The 18,811-nt window shown below is 47.8% G+C and overlaps 1 protein-coding gene across 2 annotated transcripts in view; it reads right to left on the bottom strand.

Annotated features, from left to right (window-relative positions):
* Positions 1–18,811, bottom strand: part of LOC134523427 (protoheme IX farnesyltransferase, mitochondrial) — a 110,539-nt gene that overhangs the window by 6,289 nt on the left and 85,439 nt on the right. For both annotated transcript variants that reach the window (XM_063352358.1, XM_063352357.1), the window contains exon 6: positions 11,393–11,625. In XM_063352358.1, coding sequence (XP_063208428.1) covers positions 11,393–11,625 — 233 coding nt within the window. The remainder of the gene's footprint in view (positions 1–11,392; positions 11,626–18,811) is intronic.

Here is an 18,811-nt window from a genome sequence, read left to right as displayed (position 1 = left end):
TGGCGGGGGGTTTGGAAAGGCAAAGGCGGGTGTCGGAGCAGAGCCCTGGTCTGTGTTGGCAGCGGGGGACTGCAGCACCCAGGGACACCGCAGCCCTCGGGCTTCTCCACGGCACGTGGAAAACCTGGGCGCAGGCAGACCCGTACGGAATTCTTGCTTTTCCATAAGCATTTATACACCGCAAGACCACAAGCACCCGGCTCGTGGATATCCTAAACTCGTTACCCTTATTTTTGGCCAAATTTTTAACAGCTGCAAGTTTAGCCCATTTGTGACCACTTCCAAACTCTTCACTTCTCCAAGTGCGAGAGCGGGAGAGCTGCGAGCACACGCTTCTAAATCCTGGCACCTCGGCACACGAGTCCTGTTTGATTATGGAAAAATAATGGCGTCTATTTAGTCAAACAGCACCAAGTCTCCAATATTCTTTCGCTCTTGTGTGCAAAACAGGTATAAAATAATTTCTTGTTGAGTTCCTATCGTTTAACCATTTTGTACAAGTTTAAATCATCTCAAAAGTTACAGGATTGCACAGAACCAGGCAGGCGGCCGCAGAGTTAGAGATAAATAACAGATTTTACCATTCATCATGAATTTGAAGGTTAAGCTATTATTTCTTTTTAAAAATTCTTTTGGAAGTATTTAAATAGCGATAATATATCTTCTTTTTAATAAACAAGAGCAAGCTGAGATTTTTATTTTATTTTAATATCTAAGATAAAGCCAAAATGTCAACCGGCACTGAAGAAGGCAGAAAATGGTTCTTTCTTTCTGTAAATGTATTTTTATCTAGTGAAATACTGAAGCTTTATAAATCGCCCTTTTTCTAAAACAAACAAGACACTAAATTCCACAGTGATTCGGCAACTGCTTGGCAAGACATTTTAAGGTTCAACAAATTTGGGTAAGACTTGGAAATAATCGTGAGACGAGGCTTCCAAATCCAACTAGTGATTCTGGGCTTGTAAACCGTGGTAGCTGACAGTCTAATTTTTAGAATTATGAGAGCAAGAAGCATCCCTCTCTGAAGCTACGCTTTTCACGGTGTCCAGAAGGCCACGTGGTACCTCTGAACTTTGATGAAAATTTCATGCTTTATCCTTTTTAAAGCAATTTATGATGACCTCATTTGCTGGATGGTCCAAATCTCAGGCGAGGGATGAGGCCTTGTGCAACCTGGTCTAGTGGGAGGTGTCCCTGCCCATGGCAGGGGGTTGGAACTAGATGGTCTTTAAGGTCCCTTCTAACCCGAACCATTCTATGATTCTATAATGTCATCCCGATGAGTCCTTGGCCTCTCTGCTAAGAAGAGGACCTAAGAGCAGGGAAGTGGGAGATGGTTTTTAGGGTGCAAGCCCTTGCAGGGTGTGAACTCTGTCCACTGGCCAACACGGGATGAGCAGAGCAGTCGGGGAGCAACACCTTCTTGTCTCATCCACCCTGGGCTTGCATCGGGATCAGTGACCCAGAGACTCCCTCATGGACATCCCCCAAATTACTCACATCCTGTAAAGGATATGGAGTCTGTTCAAGTCTATACACCATCTGCTCAAGAAAGAGTGGGCACATTCAGCCGCTGAGCTCACAGTGCCAACAGAAAGTGGCCCAGGTTGCTCAGAGAAGCTGTGGCTGCCCCATCCCTGGAGGGGTTCAAGGCCAGGTTGGACGGGGCTTGGAGCAACCTGGGCTGGTGGGAGGTGTCCCTGCCCAGGGCAGGGGGTGGCACTGGGTGGTCTTTACGGTCCCTTCCAACCCGAACCATTCTATGATTCTAAATCATGCTGGTAGCATCGTTGTGAGCAAACAGTTTAATTCACATAAAGCAGCCTGAGGACTGCAAACCTATTTTCTCACCCACTAAAGGGCAGAAGTAATGTCTGGATCCTGCTGGACTGTCTCGTGCTGAGGATGCCACTCTCTTAAGCAGTGATTCGAAATATGCCTCTTTCATGCTGGCAATACCTTTCATCATCAAAGAGCTTCATACATCGTACACTTGGCACATGGAGCAGTAGCGATGATTTCACCCACAGCTGAATTATTTCAGCTGTCTGCCTTGAACAAGGCACAATAGTTGGGGATGATCCCATTGAAACTCTCCAAGAAATTTTTAAAGGCAAGTTCTTCCAGGGCAGAAAAGGATTTTGAGCTACAAGAGGGCAGAGGCTGGAGCCCAGCGTGCATCGGTGGGAGCACCAGCAGAGTCAGCTGGAGCCCAAGCAGCCCGGGCAGGCGGATGAACGTGGCCCTGTCTGCACAAGTCAAGGCAAACATCTCCGAGGGTATCTCCAGAGACCGCTGCATCGACATCGTGCTCCTGAAAACACACCGGGGATGAACAACTTATTATTTCTTCTTATCCTTCTCATTGTTCTTCAGACAACACACAGTGCCTGCCCTCTGCATAGTGTTCTGCAAACCTCTGGTATCACTTTCAAGCTCTGGACAGGACAGACGTTATTTACTTAACCAATAAAACAAAAAAAAAAAAAAAAAGGAAGGGGGAGCTGATCTGTAGCATCGATTCAAGAACGGACTCGCTCCTTCCGTCTTTGCTTTGGTGCTGCATATGTACGACTGGGAAGTGGCCAACCAGGCATTAAAATAAACATGGAATGGTTAAAATATCAGCTCCGAAACAGATGTTGAAATCTTACTGCATTTCCCAAAGCTGGTGTTTACTGCCTTGGCAACCTAAGAATGCTGTTTTGCTTAAAGCACAATTTTAGTAATTCTTCTGCCTTGAATAATGTGAAGGAATTTTAAAATTATTTCCAGACCTTGGTAGCTCCCTGACTTCTTAGAGGAAAGCACCGGCCTTTTGTCTTTAGGAAACTGGTCTGAGTTTGGCTGCTGTCAGGAGGGAAGGCTTTGGTAGTGGAAGCTCGGCCTTTTAACGGATCGTAGCCAGGAAACAACCACACACCGCATTTCCTTGATAGCACACAACTGGCTCTCCTCCCTTCAAAGATGTTGAACAAATTACTGCTCTTTAATCCAGACAAGGTAGATTAGAGCTCAGAGGCTTGACTTGGACCAGCTGGATCCACCTGCTTGGGAGCAACCGCGCTGTCTCAGACCGCCTTTTTCACCTTTTCTACAGGAAATTTAACAGAACCAGTCCAAAACTCTGTTAACTGTGATCCCGCGTGATTTTTACAGGATGTTACGCTCGCAGGGACCGTACTGGATACATCCCAAAAGCTTTTATTTTCTCTCTTTTCTTTTGCGCTCGTTCACAACAAGTTTAACACGGTGGCCTTCCCCGGCGATTTCTAACCATGCAGCAATTATGGGGGTAAAGAAAGACTTTGAAGCCTCGTCAAAGCCTTGCTGCCCATTGCAGGTTCAATGGAATATTAAACACCCAAAGATTATTTGGAGGGGTTGGTACAAATATTCCGAGTGGGTTGGAGAGTCGCGTCCCTAACACAGCTGTACCGTCCTGGTTGATTAAGCTGGCGGAGGCATTTTCTGGCTGTGAAGGTGAGTTGGAAGTTGCGATAATTACTGCCCTTCCTTCAGCTTATTTTGGTGATGGAAAATGACGATTAGGGTAAATCCATCAGCCTCCAATTACGAGTGTTCAAGACACTGCCCTGACACAGTCGCTCCTGAGGAAAACTGCTACCTACTATTTAACTTTTCCCATTGTCTTAGGGAGTAGAAAAGGGATTAACACCACAAAACTTACATCTCGATTTCTGATTATGAAGCCTCCTCAAACACAAAGGACTTCGGGAATTGCCTAGTCACGAACTTTAACCCAACCAATTTAATTCCCCCCTATTCTACCGCCGTGGCATTTCCCATATTAGCACCACCCCAAGACAACAACCGCCACTTCTGCTTCCACTGGGAAACAAAAGCAGATGCTACTGCTTGTGTCGGATGCCACGCAAGCGGCCTTGAGAAGGAAAATAGGAAAAATATCACTTCTAAAGCCGTGCACAAGGTCTCCGGGCCGCAAACAATGGTCCCGGCTGTCAGTGCGGGCACGTACAGCCCCGCGCACGGTCCTGATTGTGAGCCTTCAAGGTTACACGGTCGTGTAAAGGAAGGGCGAGGAGGAAAACACTGGAGAACTCAAAAGCTTCATGGTCATGGGTTTCAATAGCTGTTTCTTTTGAAGGCCGGCACAAAAGGCTTGTGGGACAGGAGCGTCGCGGGGCTGCGATAGACTTCTCCGGGCAGCACACAAAGGGAAGGGGATGTTGGCCGTGTGTACGGCTTGTCTGCAGAACAAAAGGACGATCCTCGGTGTCCACCAGGAATGGGAAATGAAGTTGGCAGTGGGGTTTTGCACCTCGAGGGAGCGTTCCTGGCCTCTGCCTTCCACAGGAGGCAACCAGACGCCCTCAGGTACGCTCGCCATGGGGAGAGAAGCTGCGTGCGTACGGGTAGACACGGGCATGCACACTTCTTGCACGACACACGACAGGTTATTACAGCCGAAAGCCTCACAGGGAAACACCTCTCATTATATAGGCAAGGTTGAGAAAAGCACCACCGCCGTACAGAATTCATCTTAGCTAAGCCCAGCAACGTATGCCATAAAAAAAGCGAGCCTGTTGGGTAAGATGAAAATATGGTCTTTGCACAGACCATTCGTTCTGCGCTAATCTCTTTAGGAAGCATTTGCCGAAGGGCCAGACTCAGTGGAGGACTGAAAACCTGCAGAGCCACACAGGGGCTCCTCGTCACCCTGTGTCACACACCAGGACATCGGTGCTTCTCCCATGGGCATTATGTCACACACTGGGACATCGGTGCTTCTCCTACAGGTGTTGTGTCACACACCAGGACATCGGTGTTTCTCCCATGGGCGTTGTATCACACACTGGGACATCCGTGCTTATCCCATGGGCGTTGTGTCACACACTGGGACATCCGTGCTTCTCCTACAGGTGTTGTGTCACGCGCTGGGACATCCGTCCTTCTCCCATGGGTGTTGTGTCACACACCAGGACATCACGCCTTCTCCCGCAGGCATTGTGTCACACACCAGGACATTGGTCCTTCTCCCATGGGTGTTGTGTCACACACCAGGACATTGGTCCTTCTCCCATGGGTGTTTGTGTCACACACTGGGACATTGGTCCTTCTCCTGCAGGTCTCCTGCAGGTATTGTGTCACACACCTGGGGCACACGTCCTCCTGTGCCCCATGAGCCGTGCGTGGGGCAGAGAACCGGCAAAGGGCACGTTGCCTCTGAATTCGTGGAGCTGGTCCCCCAAGGTGTCCCAGCAGTGAAACTGCCATTTCTTTTGTCTCTTGTGAAGATGGAAACGGGGGAAAAAACCCAGCCCACCGGCTTTTGTCCTAAATTCAGACCAGCTGCTTACTACTATTGTCCCTCTGCCTCGGTTTTTACAGTCTTTACCCCCACAAAGCACACTCCTGGGCCAATTCTCATATGTCAGTGACATGAATACCTCCGTTTCCTCTGGAACAGGCCACAAATTCTGTCGTCTTTCATCCGAGAAGTGAAAAGCATCCGAAAAGCTGAGTTTCCTAGCGGGAGTTGATAGTCGGAGCCTCCTCTGCTCCCACGGCGGGACGCGGAGCTGCCCGGCTTTGGAGGGCGGCTGGATCTCAGACCCGCTCCCACATGAGGGGGCGTTGGAAGCTCCCAGTGCTTAACTGGAAGGGACACAAAGATCTCCCAGCTTATTTTGCAGGCAATTAAGCTGTTGCTTTGCTCTCCCTCCTCCCGGCAGCCAAGCGCTACACCAGGGAAGGTATGAGAGACCCCAGCCATTGACAGGTCGGGGGCAGCCCCCCCTCGCCCCTATTCTCTTTTTTTTTTTGTTGTTACTGAAACCATCCATCTGCCAAATGTCACTAGCTGATAAGAGCTGCCCGTTTTTAAATCCCCATTTGTAAATAGATGTTGGCTGACATAATTAATGTCTACCATACAACACAATTTGAATTACAAAGTAAAGGCAATTTAAAAATCAGCCTCCACATGATTACAATTGATACTCAGTCTATAAATTCCATAGCCCCAGGAATTATTTAAATTTCGGAAAATGAATGAAAATCAGTACAAGATGTCTTTCGGGAAAGCGAGACCAGAAGTGGAGCATCTGAGATAAACTAAATAGTCTCTTGAGATAAACATTCTTTGGTGCAGTAATACCTATGGCTCCAGGCCACCGTGGGTCTGTAATGTCTGCTCCGTCAGGGCTCTTATCTGCTGTGCCACTGCCACCTACTCAGAATAAATCCCCTTAACTGATAAGCACATTATGTTGAGGACCCCTGCTTGTCACTTCCATCTAACTGGGTGGTTTATCTGAACGCCGCCGCACTGGATGGCTCCGCTCTAAGACACCGATACCGCGCGCCGGCTGGGATGGAGCCTTCAGAGCAGAAGTACAAAATGTATAAGGCAAAATACGGGTTACGGCACTGGGAAATGTTTACCCCAGATTCCATTTCTCCGCTACTGAGAAACAACAAGTTTAAATGGACAACAAACATTTCTAACAAGCAAGCTGCGGAGTTAGTCTGGGGAGAAAGACCAGCAACACAAGAGTAATTTAAAGCACGTATAAGGTCGTGCCTCTCGCACGCCGAAATAAATAGTTCTGGAACTTCCTAAAGACGCCTGTACATGGGCTCAGCATCAGCGGGGCACAGCCGGGGATCCCGCGCGTGGGTCCTGTGTAGGAGGAGGATCCAGCACCCAACAGGACGCTGCTGAACTTTGCCTCCTTCTCCTGGCTTTGTGCTATTTTAAGGCTTTAAGTGAATTTCGTATTTTCCTTTGTAAAAATAATTTGAGGGCGTCTAGGTTTACTAGAAAAACCAATCTCTTTGGAAATAAACAGCACCACAAAGGAGCAGTGAAATCTGCTTTCAAGGAAGCAAACGTGTTACTGCAAATCACGGGCCGGCGGTTAAGTTCTGCATAAATACAGCAGATACGTGGCAGCGATAGCCACGTGATAAATTACATTTATCACACACCTTTGACCATCTCACCTGCACTTGGCTCCCCCAGCGAGGAAATGTTAACATTCCCGATCTTTCATCAGTTTCAAACAGCTGCCATTAAAAAAAAAAACACCGCACAACCCCCCCCCTCCCCGCATCAAACCCACAACAAAGAGTTCCACATCTTCCCAGAGATAACCTTATCTTTCTCTTTTGAAATGTGAGGTTTTCCCTAAATTACGTTGGCACAAAACCTAGGGTTGGGGGCAGGATGTTCAATCAGGCTTAAGAGCATATAATTAAAGTTACTTAGCAGGGACAGAAATGGAAGCGTCGCTGGGAATCGCCGTAAGATCTGCAAAAGATAGTGCAGTGTCAGAAATACCAGCAAGCGGCAAAGAGTCCAGTTGGAGGTCCGTGCCAAGTGGTGTTCCCCAGGGGTCAGTACTGGGTCCAGTCCTCTTCAATATCATAGAATCACAGAATGGTTCGGGTTGGAAGGGACCTTAAAGCCCACCCAGTGCCACCCCCTGCCCTGGGCAGGGACACCTCCCACCAGCCCAGGTTGCTCCAAGCCCCGTCCAGCCTGGCCTTGAACCCCTCCAGGGATGGGGCAGCCACAGCTTCTCTGGGCAACCTGGGCCAGGGGCTCACCGCCCTCACAGCCAAGAATTTCTTCCTCAGATCTCATCTCAATCTCCCCTCTTTCAGTATAAAACCATTACCCCTCATCCAATGGCTCCACTCCCTGATAAAGAGTCCCTCCAATATATTCATCAATGACCTGGATGAAGGGACATGGTGCACCCTCAGTAAATTTGCTGATGACACAAAGCTGGGGGGGGTGGCTGACACAGCAGAAGGCTGTGCCACCATCCAGAGAGACCTGGACAGGCTGGAGAGTTGGGAGGAGAGAAACCTTATGAAATTCAACGAGGGCAAGCGTAGGGCGCTGCACCTGGGGAGGAATAACCCCCTGCACCAGGACAGGTTGGGGGTGACCTGCTGGAGAGCAGCTCGGTGGAAAGAGACCTGGGAGTCCTGGTGGACAACAGGGTGCCCATGAGCCAGCAATGGGCCCTTGTGGCCAAGAAGGCCAACGGCATCCTGGGGGGCATCAAGAAGAGTGTGGCCAGCAGGTGGAGGGAGGTCATCCTCCCCCTCTGCTCGGCCCTGGGGAGGGCACATCTGGAGTGCTGGGTCCAGTGCTGGGCTCCCTGGTTCAAGAGGGACAGGGAACTGCTGGAGAGGGGACAGCAAAGGGCTACCAAGATGATGAGGGGACTGGAACACCTCTCTTGTGAAGAAAGGCTGAGGGATTTGGGTCTCTTCAGGCTGGAAAAAAGACGCCTGAGGGGGGATCTTATCAACGCTTATCAATACTGAAAGGGGGGGTGTCAGGAGGATGGGGCCAGGCTCTTGTCAGTGGTGCCCGGGGACAGAACAAGGGGTAACAGGCACAAACTTGACCATAGGAAGTTCCATCTCAACATGAGGAGGAACTTCTTTGCTGTTGAGGGTGGCAGAGCCCTGGCACAGGCTGCCCCGAGAGGTGGGGGAGTCTCCGTCTCTGGAGACATCCCAAACCCGCCTGGAGGCGTTCCTGTGCCACCTGCTCTGGGTGACCCTGCTCTGGCAGGGGGTTGGACTGGGTGATCTCCAGAGGGCCCTTCCAACCCCTGCCATTCTGTGAGTCTGCAAAGTGTTTGCATCGCTGGAAAAATAAGGGTCCCAGATTTTTACCTGCAAACATGTGATATTTGTTTCTTGTAATAGAAACTGTCAAGGTATTAAACTTTGCAATAAGAAAGTTATAAATAAAATGAGGATAAATTAAAACAAGGCCGCTCCCATTCTGAGACACTTCGTTATTATCTCTGGAGGAACCTAGGAATCATCTCCAACTCTCTGGAACGACCGAGAGCATCTCGCAGCACGAGCTATGCGCCGGTGATGCTATTGCACTCCGGACGTTACAGAAGGATGCGGCCACGGCTGTCCCAGGGTACCACACACTACGCTGCCGCGCTGGGTTACCCCCGTCAAATGCCAATGAGAGGTAGGTCCACACTCTAAAATATTGCTTTCCCTACAACCAGCAACACGTACAACAATGTGGCTGCTGTGAGAAGATTACAAGGAGAGAAAATCCACAGGAAAATGTAAAACACAAAAAGCCAGCAGTTAAGTGGTGAGAACTTTCCTTCTCATTAGTTTTCTAACTCCCTTCCTTCACATTCCTCTCTGTTATTGAGTGGAATGATCCTTTTTTTTTTTTTTTGTTAAACGAGGTGCAAATGCATTTTCACACCTCTACCTAAAACTAGGTGAAGTCTCCAAGCTAATTACACATTATTAATGAGTTCAACAACTGTGGGTAGGCTGGTTAGCGAAGGGGCGCAGGTCTGCGTGTCGCGTATGGACGCACACGGACACACGCTTCTCCTGGCACGGGTCTGATGCTGCCAGGTGCTGAACCCTCTTCTCCTTTGCAATAATAGAACGTTCAACACTCAAAATTACAGTCTACAATGCAATTCTTTTCTTTTATTTCTCTATTTTCTTTTTAAAGGTGTTTTAGGTTTTATTTTGTTTGTTTTTTAACACTGAAATGCACTGAAGTATTACATTCAGGGCACCGTTTTCAGGACTCCCCCCAGGGGTGCTGTATTCCAAAGACCAGTACCAGCTCCATAACATTTTTTTCACCGACACACGCCGGAAGCTGACTGTAGAAAGTTTTAGCTGCCCAGAACACACAACGCAACACCGGGTCACGCACCGGCAACATCATCACGTGCTGGCGAAGTCTGGCTCTGAGCTATCATCTTCCACCGGTGGCACCACTGCCAGAGACTATCCCTTCCACAGCAGAGCTGGCAGAGGGACACGCAACCACATCTCAGGCGCAAATTAGAGAGGAAGAGCTTATTTGGGACAAAGACGGTGCTCCCTGCTGCCCGCCCTGCCTGCCCTACAGGGACAGCTTCGCGCTTTGCGAAATAGGTCTTGAAGAGCAAGTTGCAACTTGACGAATTCAAGACGATGAAAATCAGTGCCAGTTGACTTTAACGTGCCAGGCTTTAGCCGCAGCAGTTTAGCTAAAAATCCGGGGTGACAATTTGAACGGTGACAGCCTCTACAGCAAGGGGTTTTAGTGAGCTCCCCCAGTCCGGTCTGCGCAGGTGAAAACGTGGGCACGTGAGAGTCATCTTCTAGCATCAACTCTGCAAAGAGGTGCCAAAACCTACGCAGAAATCCCTAAACGACGTCAGATCCAAGATCTAGGCAACTGCAGACAGAACGCTACAGTCCTTAAAAATACACATTTTGTGGGTTTAATTCATTGTCTCCTCTTTAGAAATACAGAACTTCTAATGATGTCTGCTATGCACTCCTTAACACGAGACACTCTACACACACACACATACCATTTATAGGCCTAAATATAAAAAAAACCCAAAACTTTCAGAGATATAAACGTTTGTATAGAAGTACTACACGTGATTAAAAAAAAACACCACAAACCCCTTCCTCCTAGCTCTGGATCAGCTCTGGATCGGAGCACGCGTACACAAAGCCAATTCAGCCTGACTTTTATAGGGAGCGCGCAGCACAAACGAGGAACGGCGTGCTGCCGGTTTTGCACAGATCCTGATAATTCCTGCTTAAAAGCCTTGTTGTTGAAAGTATTATTCAAGCCTTAAATATGCCGCGCTGTGGGATGAGTGTGCGCTCAAAACATTCTTAACAGACCTGTTAATTGAACTCCCTGAGTTTCTTCAGAATGTAACTATGTGGAGCCACTTTGATTCTTAAGTTTCTCGCTGGCAGGAAAAACAAGCCCTAATTGTGTCACAGTTTTGCTGCTGAAGAGATCAGTGTTTTATGAGGGATGTAAAAATGGTTCACAGTTACTAAAATAGAAATCTTCGTTTGCTTTTCAAGGAGAGGGGGAAGGAACATTTATAACTCAGAGTTTAGAAGTGAGCAATTAAGAAATACACCAATAAATTAATCTTCCCAGGGTATTTTCTGGCTTGTGGAAAGACAGTAATAAACACATCTGGGAATTTTCCAGCTGAAAGCTCCTGACTTGTGAGTCAGATCTTACCGGGTATGGTTTTAATCCTGAAATTACATAACATTTTCTTCCATGTGAACCCCAAAGACACTCTTCTCCTTCTAGATTTCTTTTTTAAGATGGCCTAAACACATATTCAATAAGACACGCTCTTTCATCAACTCACGTTTGCCCCTGAAATGCCGCCGTAAGGATGATACGACCATGTCTACTTCTTCAGTCTGTATGGTACCGCACCGTAACAGGCTTTGGCACTGCCAACAGCAGAATATATCTGCTTTCGAAGCAGTATCGAGTCAAAAAAGCATAAAGAATGAGGTTTAATGGCAACCGCTCGCTCAGACGCGCGGGTTTTATACTCACCAGCATCCAGAGTACCGGTGGCCGCAGTCCAGCCCATGACGGGGGGAATGGCGCCGACGACGGCTCCCACCCAGGTGTTGGCGATGCTCATCCTCTTCATGGGCGTGTAACAACACGTGTACAGGAAAATGTTGAAGGCTCCCAGGCCGCCGGTGAGAGGGTTTACCCCCAGCGTCAGCAGGGCGATGCCCGGGACTCCGCAGGAGGCAGCGAAACAGACGGCGAGCAGGGGGCTGCGGGGAGAGCAGAGCCACACACTCAGCCTTCGAGAATTACTGCTGCCCCGCTCCTTTTGCCTCCTCCCAAAAACGGAGACGGCATTTTTTGTTATTTTTTGCTCGCCCAGCCCAAACGTTCCCATCTGACCCCCCATCCTAAGACAAGCCTTTCTAGAAAAGGTAAGCCAGTCCTGCCGCAGATTCGCAATGCCGGGGCTTCCTACCCTTGGGGTCGCTGCGTTCAACAAATACATTCAACCCAGGCAGGAAAACAGCCCTTATGGAGAACAGCTGCTTCCAGCAGATCTTTCATTTTAATCTTAGCAAATTTTGACCTCTGGAAAAAGCGCCCAGGGTCTAGAATAAACGAGAATGGTTGTAGCTTGTCAGATTTTTAATCGATTGCAATTATCCAATGGGATTCTTTGGCTGACACGCAGCAGGGCTAGACACAAAATTAGGAAGCGTTTATGAGGAGAAGAGTACACTCTATCATTTTGAAACTACATCAGCAGCAATACAGTATTTTTTGGCTTTACTGAAAAAAAGGACGAGTTTTCTACGTTCCCATTTAGCTTCTGCACTGTGCTAAGCAGGGGCAGCACACCAAAGCAATTCTGGCAACAGGCTCGAAATCAAAACTTATTACCTTCTAAGTATGACTGGAATTAACTGAAGATATTTTAGGTTTGGCCAAAAGCAGCAAACAATAAAGATGCAAATTATTCCTGTTGATTTCTACTGCACATCAGCTAGGTGCTCAGGGAAGGTTGGAAATTGCTGTTAAAATCTGTAAGCAAGTGGCTGAAGCTATGTAAAATTCTGCTAATGTATTCCACAATTAACATCCAAATAGGATGAACAAGGTTTTTTTATTTGGCTACCAAACCCACGCTTCACAGGCAGCACCATGATGCACCCCAAGGAAGCTTTAGTTGTGTTCCCTTGCACCAGGACAACGTAGAACCCTAGAATCGTCGAGGATGGAAGGGACCTTTCAGATCATCAAGCCTGTGGAGGGCTCCAAACCTTGCCCAGCAGCAGGCATCTTCCTCACCACGGATGGGTCCACGTGCTGATGGACCTCAGCTCCTGCCCACCGCTGCTCTTGCAAACATGACTTACTCCGCCCGCAGAGCCAAAAAGTCCTTCCAGCTGAAATATTCTCCAAACGGGATTTATCTTCCCAGTCTAGACCATCGCTTTGAAGAACCGATATGAAAGAAAGAGGATGAACCGCAGCATTCTGGTCCTTCAGTGGGGAGGGTGAACACAGAATCGTAGAATGGTCGAGGTTGGAAGGGACCTTTCAGATCATCGAGTCCAACCATCAACCCGACACTGCCAAAACCCCCACTACCCCATGTCCCTCAGCACCACGTCTGCCCGGCTTTTCAATACCTCCAGGGACGGTGACTCAACCACTTCCCTGGGCAGCCTGTTCCGTGTGTGGAGATCTCTTCCCACACCCTTGTTCGAGGGTGTTTGGTACGATGGAAAGAGAGAACTAAATGCCACTAAGAAATAACGTGGTGTGGGAGACCTCTGGAAGGGAGGAAAATGCCATTAACTCAGTTGCATTTAATAACCCACGTGGCTAAATACACGCTTCCAGTCATCCATATAAGAGCAGAAAATACGCGTGCTTGCACCAAATGTCTCGGCATGAAGTTTAGCTTTACACGTTTTGTCTAATTGAAAACTATGCAGCCTTTGTATTCTGTGATCACTCTGCCCTCTGGCCAAATCCTTACCCCTAAAATACGTGTCGCAAGCACTGCTCCAAACCTCGTAAGAAAAGCTTTGCTGTTCGGGATGAATTTTATGGGAGTTTTATCAGCAAAAAATCCTACCATTCAAATTTTGATTGTTAAGACCTTTGTTGGACCAATATGGCACAGAGATCCTAAATAACTGCAAGAAGCAAAATGAGCAAACCTCACACTAAAGATCTGCCTTCAATTTAAATTAAATTGACTAAGTCATTTTATCCAGCTTCTCAAAACCATCAACAGATTTTAGGTTATGGAGCGTGCACAGAGCACATTTACGCTCCCGCATTCCCAGGCTCGGTGTTACTAATACATCAGGAATAGGGGCAGGGCACGTCGTTGCCATCCATTGACAATGAGATGTACAAAATTTGAGAGTGTTTTTGGGAGCTGCACTGTGAAAGGCGCCATACGGTGCTGTGCCCTCTGGTTTTGCAGCTCGCGGTGCCCTTTTGCAGAAAGGCAGGAAAACACAATCTGTACCAATAAACTGCCTCGACGCCGACTACAAAACTCCGCAGACGTTGCCCCTCTGTAGTGAAAGCCTGACTGGGTTTGGTTAAACAAATCTATCTTGACTGATTCCTGAATAAAATACAGTCAGACAGTAAACACCAGATTAACACAATACACACTCTGAAGGCGACAAAAGACCAGCTTGACCCGACAAGGCCGGGCTACCCATGTTCGCTCCCGCAGAGCTCGCAGACATAAATGAGGACACGGTTTGACCTAACGCAACGAGCGCTTTTCTCACTAATCAGGAGTGAAGACTCATCTACACGCCTCCAATTCAACTGAACGTTACACACCATGAGCCGGGCAGACACCAGCCCTTCGTGCCTCTCCGGGGAAGGGAAGGCCAAGGCTGGGAGGGCAAAACCCTTCTCCACGGTTGAACCCAGCATCGCGTCTCTCCCACGTCGCTTCCCTGCGGGCACCAGCCCTGACAGCAGCTCTGCGCTGCCTTCCGCATCCAACTGATGGGCTGGAAAAGTACCTTTAAAAAAGGAGGTTTTATCAAAAGGGAAGGGTGAAGTTACCTGACTGAGACCTCCAAAAAAGTTGTTCTGTTCCTCATAGATGAAAACACATTTTTGCTTCTCCGTTTCTTCCTTTTTGCCTCTTTAAAAGGAGGCAGTTTGCTCCGTGTCTGTAATACTCCTGACAATCTCAGGGGAGAGTATCAAGTCAACGATGGCTGTTCTTCACAAGCAGTTGAACTATATTACTTCTAGACGTCCCGAAAGTATCGCATTTTCTACTTCTCTCCAGCGTTTCCTTAGCAAACAAGGAACTGTAAAAATCTTCAGGAAGAGTAATTGTCTGACTTACAAGTGCCTGCCCCTAAAACTCCAACTGAGATCAGAAACTCCAACTGTGATCTGATGATTCAGCTTTGTTGTTTCTGCCCCTTAAAATACTATTTGGCACTGCAGCCAGAAATTAGGACCTTGCTTTCTTGGCGAGACATGAGGTAGAGGAGAATTCAACTCATTCTCGCGTAAATATGTCATGTTTATAAGGTCTGGGAGAAGTAAAAGCAACTCGCTCATCGGGGAGAAAGAGACTATTTGAGGAAAAGGTAGAGAGATTTCAGTCACTGGTGCAGCTTTTTCTGCTTCAGCGACTCCCAGGATTTTAAGAAGAAAAGACTGACTTTCAGTTTAAATCACAGCAGTTTAAGGGGTACTCTGATTTCTACTAGTTTATGGTTTTCTAGGGACCATTATGCATCTCCACGCTCACATTACGTCCGTCAAAACTCTGGCATGTGGTGTGAGGCTCATTGAGCTGATGCACGTTCCTTTGCCGGGGCAGCACAGGAGAAGAGGACCCCATTCTGGAACAGGAGAAGGGCTGGGAGGCTGAGATGTCACTGGAACTGCCCCATCACCTAATGTCCACGCGGTTGCTCCCACCACAGCCTCGTGCCAGCACGCAGTCCAGCGTGCACCACAGGAGCATCGGTCTTGGGTAACCCAACGTCGGGGAATTCTCACGTGGTGGTCAAAAGTGGCTGCGGGGTCTCTGCTGGCTTCCTTCATCCTTAAACCATCCCATGTAGTAAGCGCAGGCTGATGACAGACGCTGGTACTTAAGTCTCAATTCATTTGGGCGTTCACTAAGGGAATCACTCCCATGGGAAAAAAAGGCAATCTTCCCTTGGAAAACTGGCCAAGGAGCTAGCTCAGAAAGCAAACATATTGAGTAAGAAACTAGGTTTTATGATGGATTCTTGGGAGGAGTTGGTTTCAGTGATTTGGCTGATTAAAATCAGACTCTGGAAAAATACTACAAGTGCCAAATGAGTTCTCTTCAAATTTCAACTCTAAAATAACCAGCATGTCACCACGTAGGACACCTCCTAAAGGAAAACCCAAAACTGGTCATTCTACCTTGTCCCTCTTCACTGCCTTATTGAGCACGCACATGCCAAAGTCTGGCTAATAATACTGCTAAAAGACATTCACTTTCAACTAAAAGCTTTTGAGAGAACTTCAGCTTCAACAGCGAATCATCAAACCTTTCCTGATCCAAAGAAAACGCGCTGACGCTTCTCTCCCCTAGAGTTCACCCAAGATGGACCTTCCCCAGTCACACTGCACTGAGAGCATCCAAGAGGAGGAGGAGGAGGAGGAAGAGACCCAGGTTTCTCATTCAACTCGGGCTTTTGCTGCCGCAGAGGTGTCTGGAGAGATGCTGTGGGTCAGGCTGGGCAGGATGGCTCAAGGACAGCCCAGCGCTGCTGGGGAGGAACGGGAACGCAGGAGGAATCCCAGCTGGGGGATATTCAGGCATCCCTTGCACAGGCGACCACGAGGCACGCACACGGACCCTCACTCACCGTATCGGTCACGGCAACTTTGGACAACGCAGCAGCCTCATTTAATTCATGGGCGCCAGCATAATCTCCAAATCTAGTGCCACTTGTATAACGATCTTACACACACGTGCATGAAATATATTTATTTAATGGGCTCCAGAGCCATGGATAATAGGACTTATTGACTCACAGCGCTAGTTGGAAAAATTGAGAGGGGAAAACAAATTAAAGCGTTTGCCCATCTATAAAATTAATGTACTATTTTACCTATTTCACAGCAGCATTAGCAAGCTTAATGTCTATAAAGATCAATAGCATCACTACTACACATGCTTTTCTTTGCTGTTTTTGGCTCTTTGGCAAAACATTTTGTGAAGACGACTGTCAAAGTACAGTTAGAACTACAATTTTTAAAAAAAACCACAACAAAACAGTATTAAAAAAGGGGAAAAAGTTTAAAGAAAATTTTGTTTGAAAAGAAAAATCCAGAAGCCAGACAAAATTCCCTCTTAAAACCTATCAATATTTAGAAACATGGAAAATTCCTGTATCAGCATCTAATGCTTCGACCTATCTCTGTGAATATATTGACACTCATAGAAATACAGACACAAAGCCCATCTGAATCCTGAATAGGCGCATTCATGCCATCAGCAGTCGTATGCAATTCATGTTCAGATCTTATGTAAATACATAAGAAACTTAATTTGTGACCTTGTGTTAATGGGAAATTGGGCACGCAAAATATATTTACATAAAAGCATAAGCCTGACTGTGAGTGCCCATTTAAGACTGCCTGCATATTTCTTTCAGGTGAAGCATAAGTGCTTATATTTGAAAATTAGATTCAAAGCCTAACACAAAAGGTAATAAAACAATTTCTGTCTTCTCCCTGTCTGTCAAAAACCTTTTATAGACACATCACCCGCTTCTAAAAGAGCAAACTAAAGAAAAAAACCAAACCCAAACCAACAATGCTCTCTTGTTTTGCTGCAGCGTGCATAGAATACCTTAAGGGACTGAAACATTCCAATTCCTGGTTGATTGTTAGATCTTATTATTATTGACAACTGTCCCTAGAGCCACGAGGCCAGGCATCGGTTCCACCAAACGCAGGATGACGATGTGAAATAAGCAGGACGGGGCTGGTGAAGGGCACTTATTTAGAGTCACCTCCACACCCGAACGAAGCCAGGATGCGCATCCTCGCCTGCCTCAGCCTGCGACTTTAATAACGGCAAACACTCTCCACAGACCATACCCTTAAATTGCAATTTTACTTATTTTTTGCGGAGGCAAAAACTGATTTGGGTTCTATCCGGTGCGTTTTCTGTTTCATTTAAGACACAGGTTCAGCAAGGCCGCCACGCTTCCTCCCCTCCCTCGTTTGCTGCCGCTGCCCGCAGGAACGGCCCGAAATTATCCCTGACTTCAGCATCTTCCATGGCGGCAGGTAAACGGTGCCGAAGACAACAAAGGTGAGATTGATGGCTCAGATTAATCTCAATATTGCTACTCCAGGCGCAAATTCTATCTGCATATAGTGTCAAAACAATTTGTCGTAATAAGAAGAGGAAGAGCCTGAACCAGCCTCATGTGCAGACGGGCTGAAAATGCCGGGAGCTCAGAGGAAGGTATTTGGCAGACAAAGAATACAAGTGTGATTCTCATTTCTGCAACTGCATTTCACCATCACGGGCTGAGATACGAGTCCAGTGCATGAGCGCTGTTCCAAAGCCATAATTAAAATCAGATTTCAGGAGTAAGCATCATAAGTTGCTTATTATTTCTGGAATCTGTAGGTACTAAAAATGTCCCCAGACTACTCGCCAGTACAAGGCTGCCGGAGGAAGCCCCCTCCTCTTCCTAATTTTTTCCAGGTCAGCAGCAAGTTATTAAGGCTTCTGAAGCCGCTTACAAACTCAGACAAAAGCATCAGGCTGAAGTTTTTACATTTTTCCGACAGCAGTGACAGGTTACGCAAACTGAAGTGCAAGTCACAACTCTTTGAAGGTTTCCATGGTGGCGACAGCCGGTGGTCACAGAGTCATAGAACGGTTCGGGTCAGAAGGGACCTTAAAGCCCACCCAGTGCCACCCCCTGCCCTGGGCAGGGACACCTCCCACCAGCCCAGGTTGCTCCAAGCCCCGTCCAGCCTGGCCTTGAACCCCTCCAGGGATGGGGCAGCCACAGCTTCTCTGGGCAACCTGGGCCAGGGGCTCACCACCCTCACAGCAAAGAATTTCTTCCTCAGGTCTCATCTAAATCTCCCCTCTTTCAATTTAAAACCGTTCCCCCTCGTCCCATGGCTCCCCTCCCTGATCCAGAGTCCCTCCCCAGCTTTCCTGGAGCCCCTTTAGGGACTGGAAGGGGCTCAAAGGTCTCCCCGGAGCCTTCTCTTCTCCAGGCTGAACTCCCCCAGCTCTCTCAGCCTGTCCTCACAGCAGAGGGGCTCCAGCCATGGAAGATGGCCATGGAGTTCCTCAGCACAAACACACCTAACCCTGTGCAGAAAACCGTCATTCTCCCCAGCTGATGCTTTACAGTTTTGCTCATCTCCTGACATCTTCTCAATTCCTGTGTCCAGGCAACACCAAGAGTT

This window comes from Chroicocephalus ridibundus, chromosome 14 (genome assembly GCF_963924245.1).
Source record: "Chroicocephalus ridibundus chromosome 14, bChrRid1.1, whole genome shotgun sequence".
Classification (NCBI taxonomy): Eukaryota; Metazoa; Chordata; class Aves; order Charadriiformes; family Laridae; genus Chroicocephalus; species Chroicocephalus ridibundus.
This window is presented reverse-complemented; position numbering and strand designations above follow the sequence as displayed.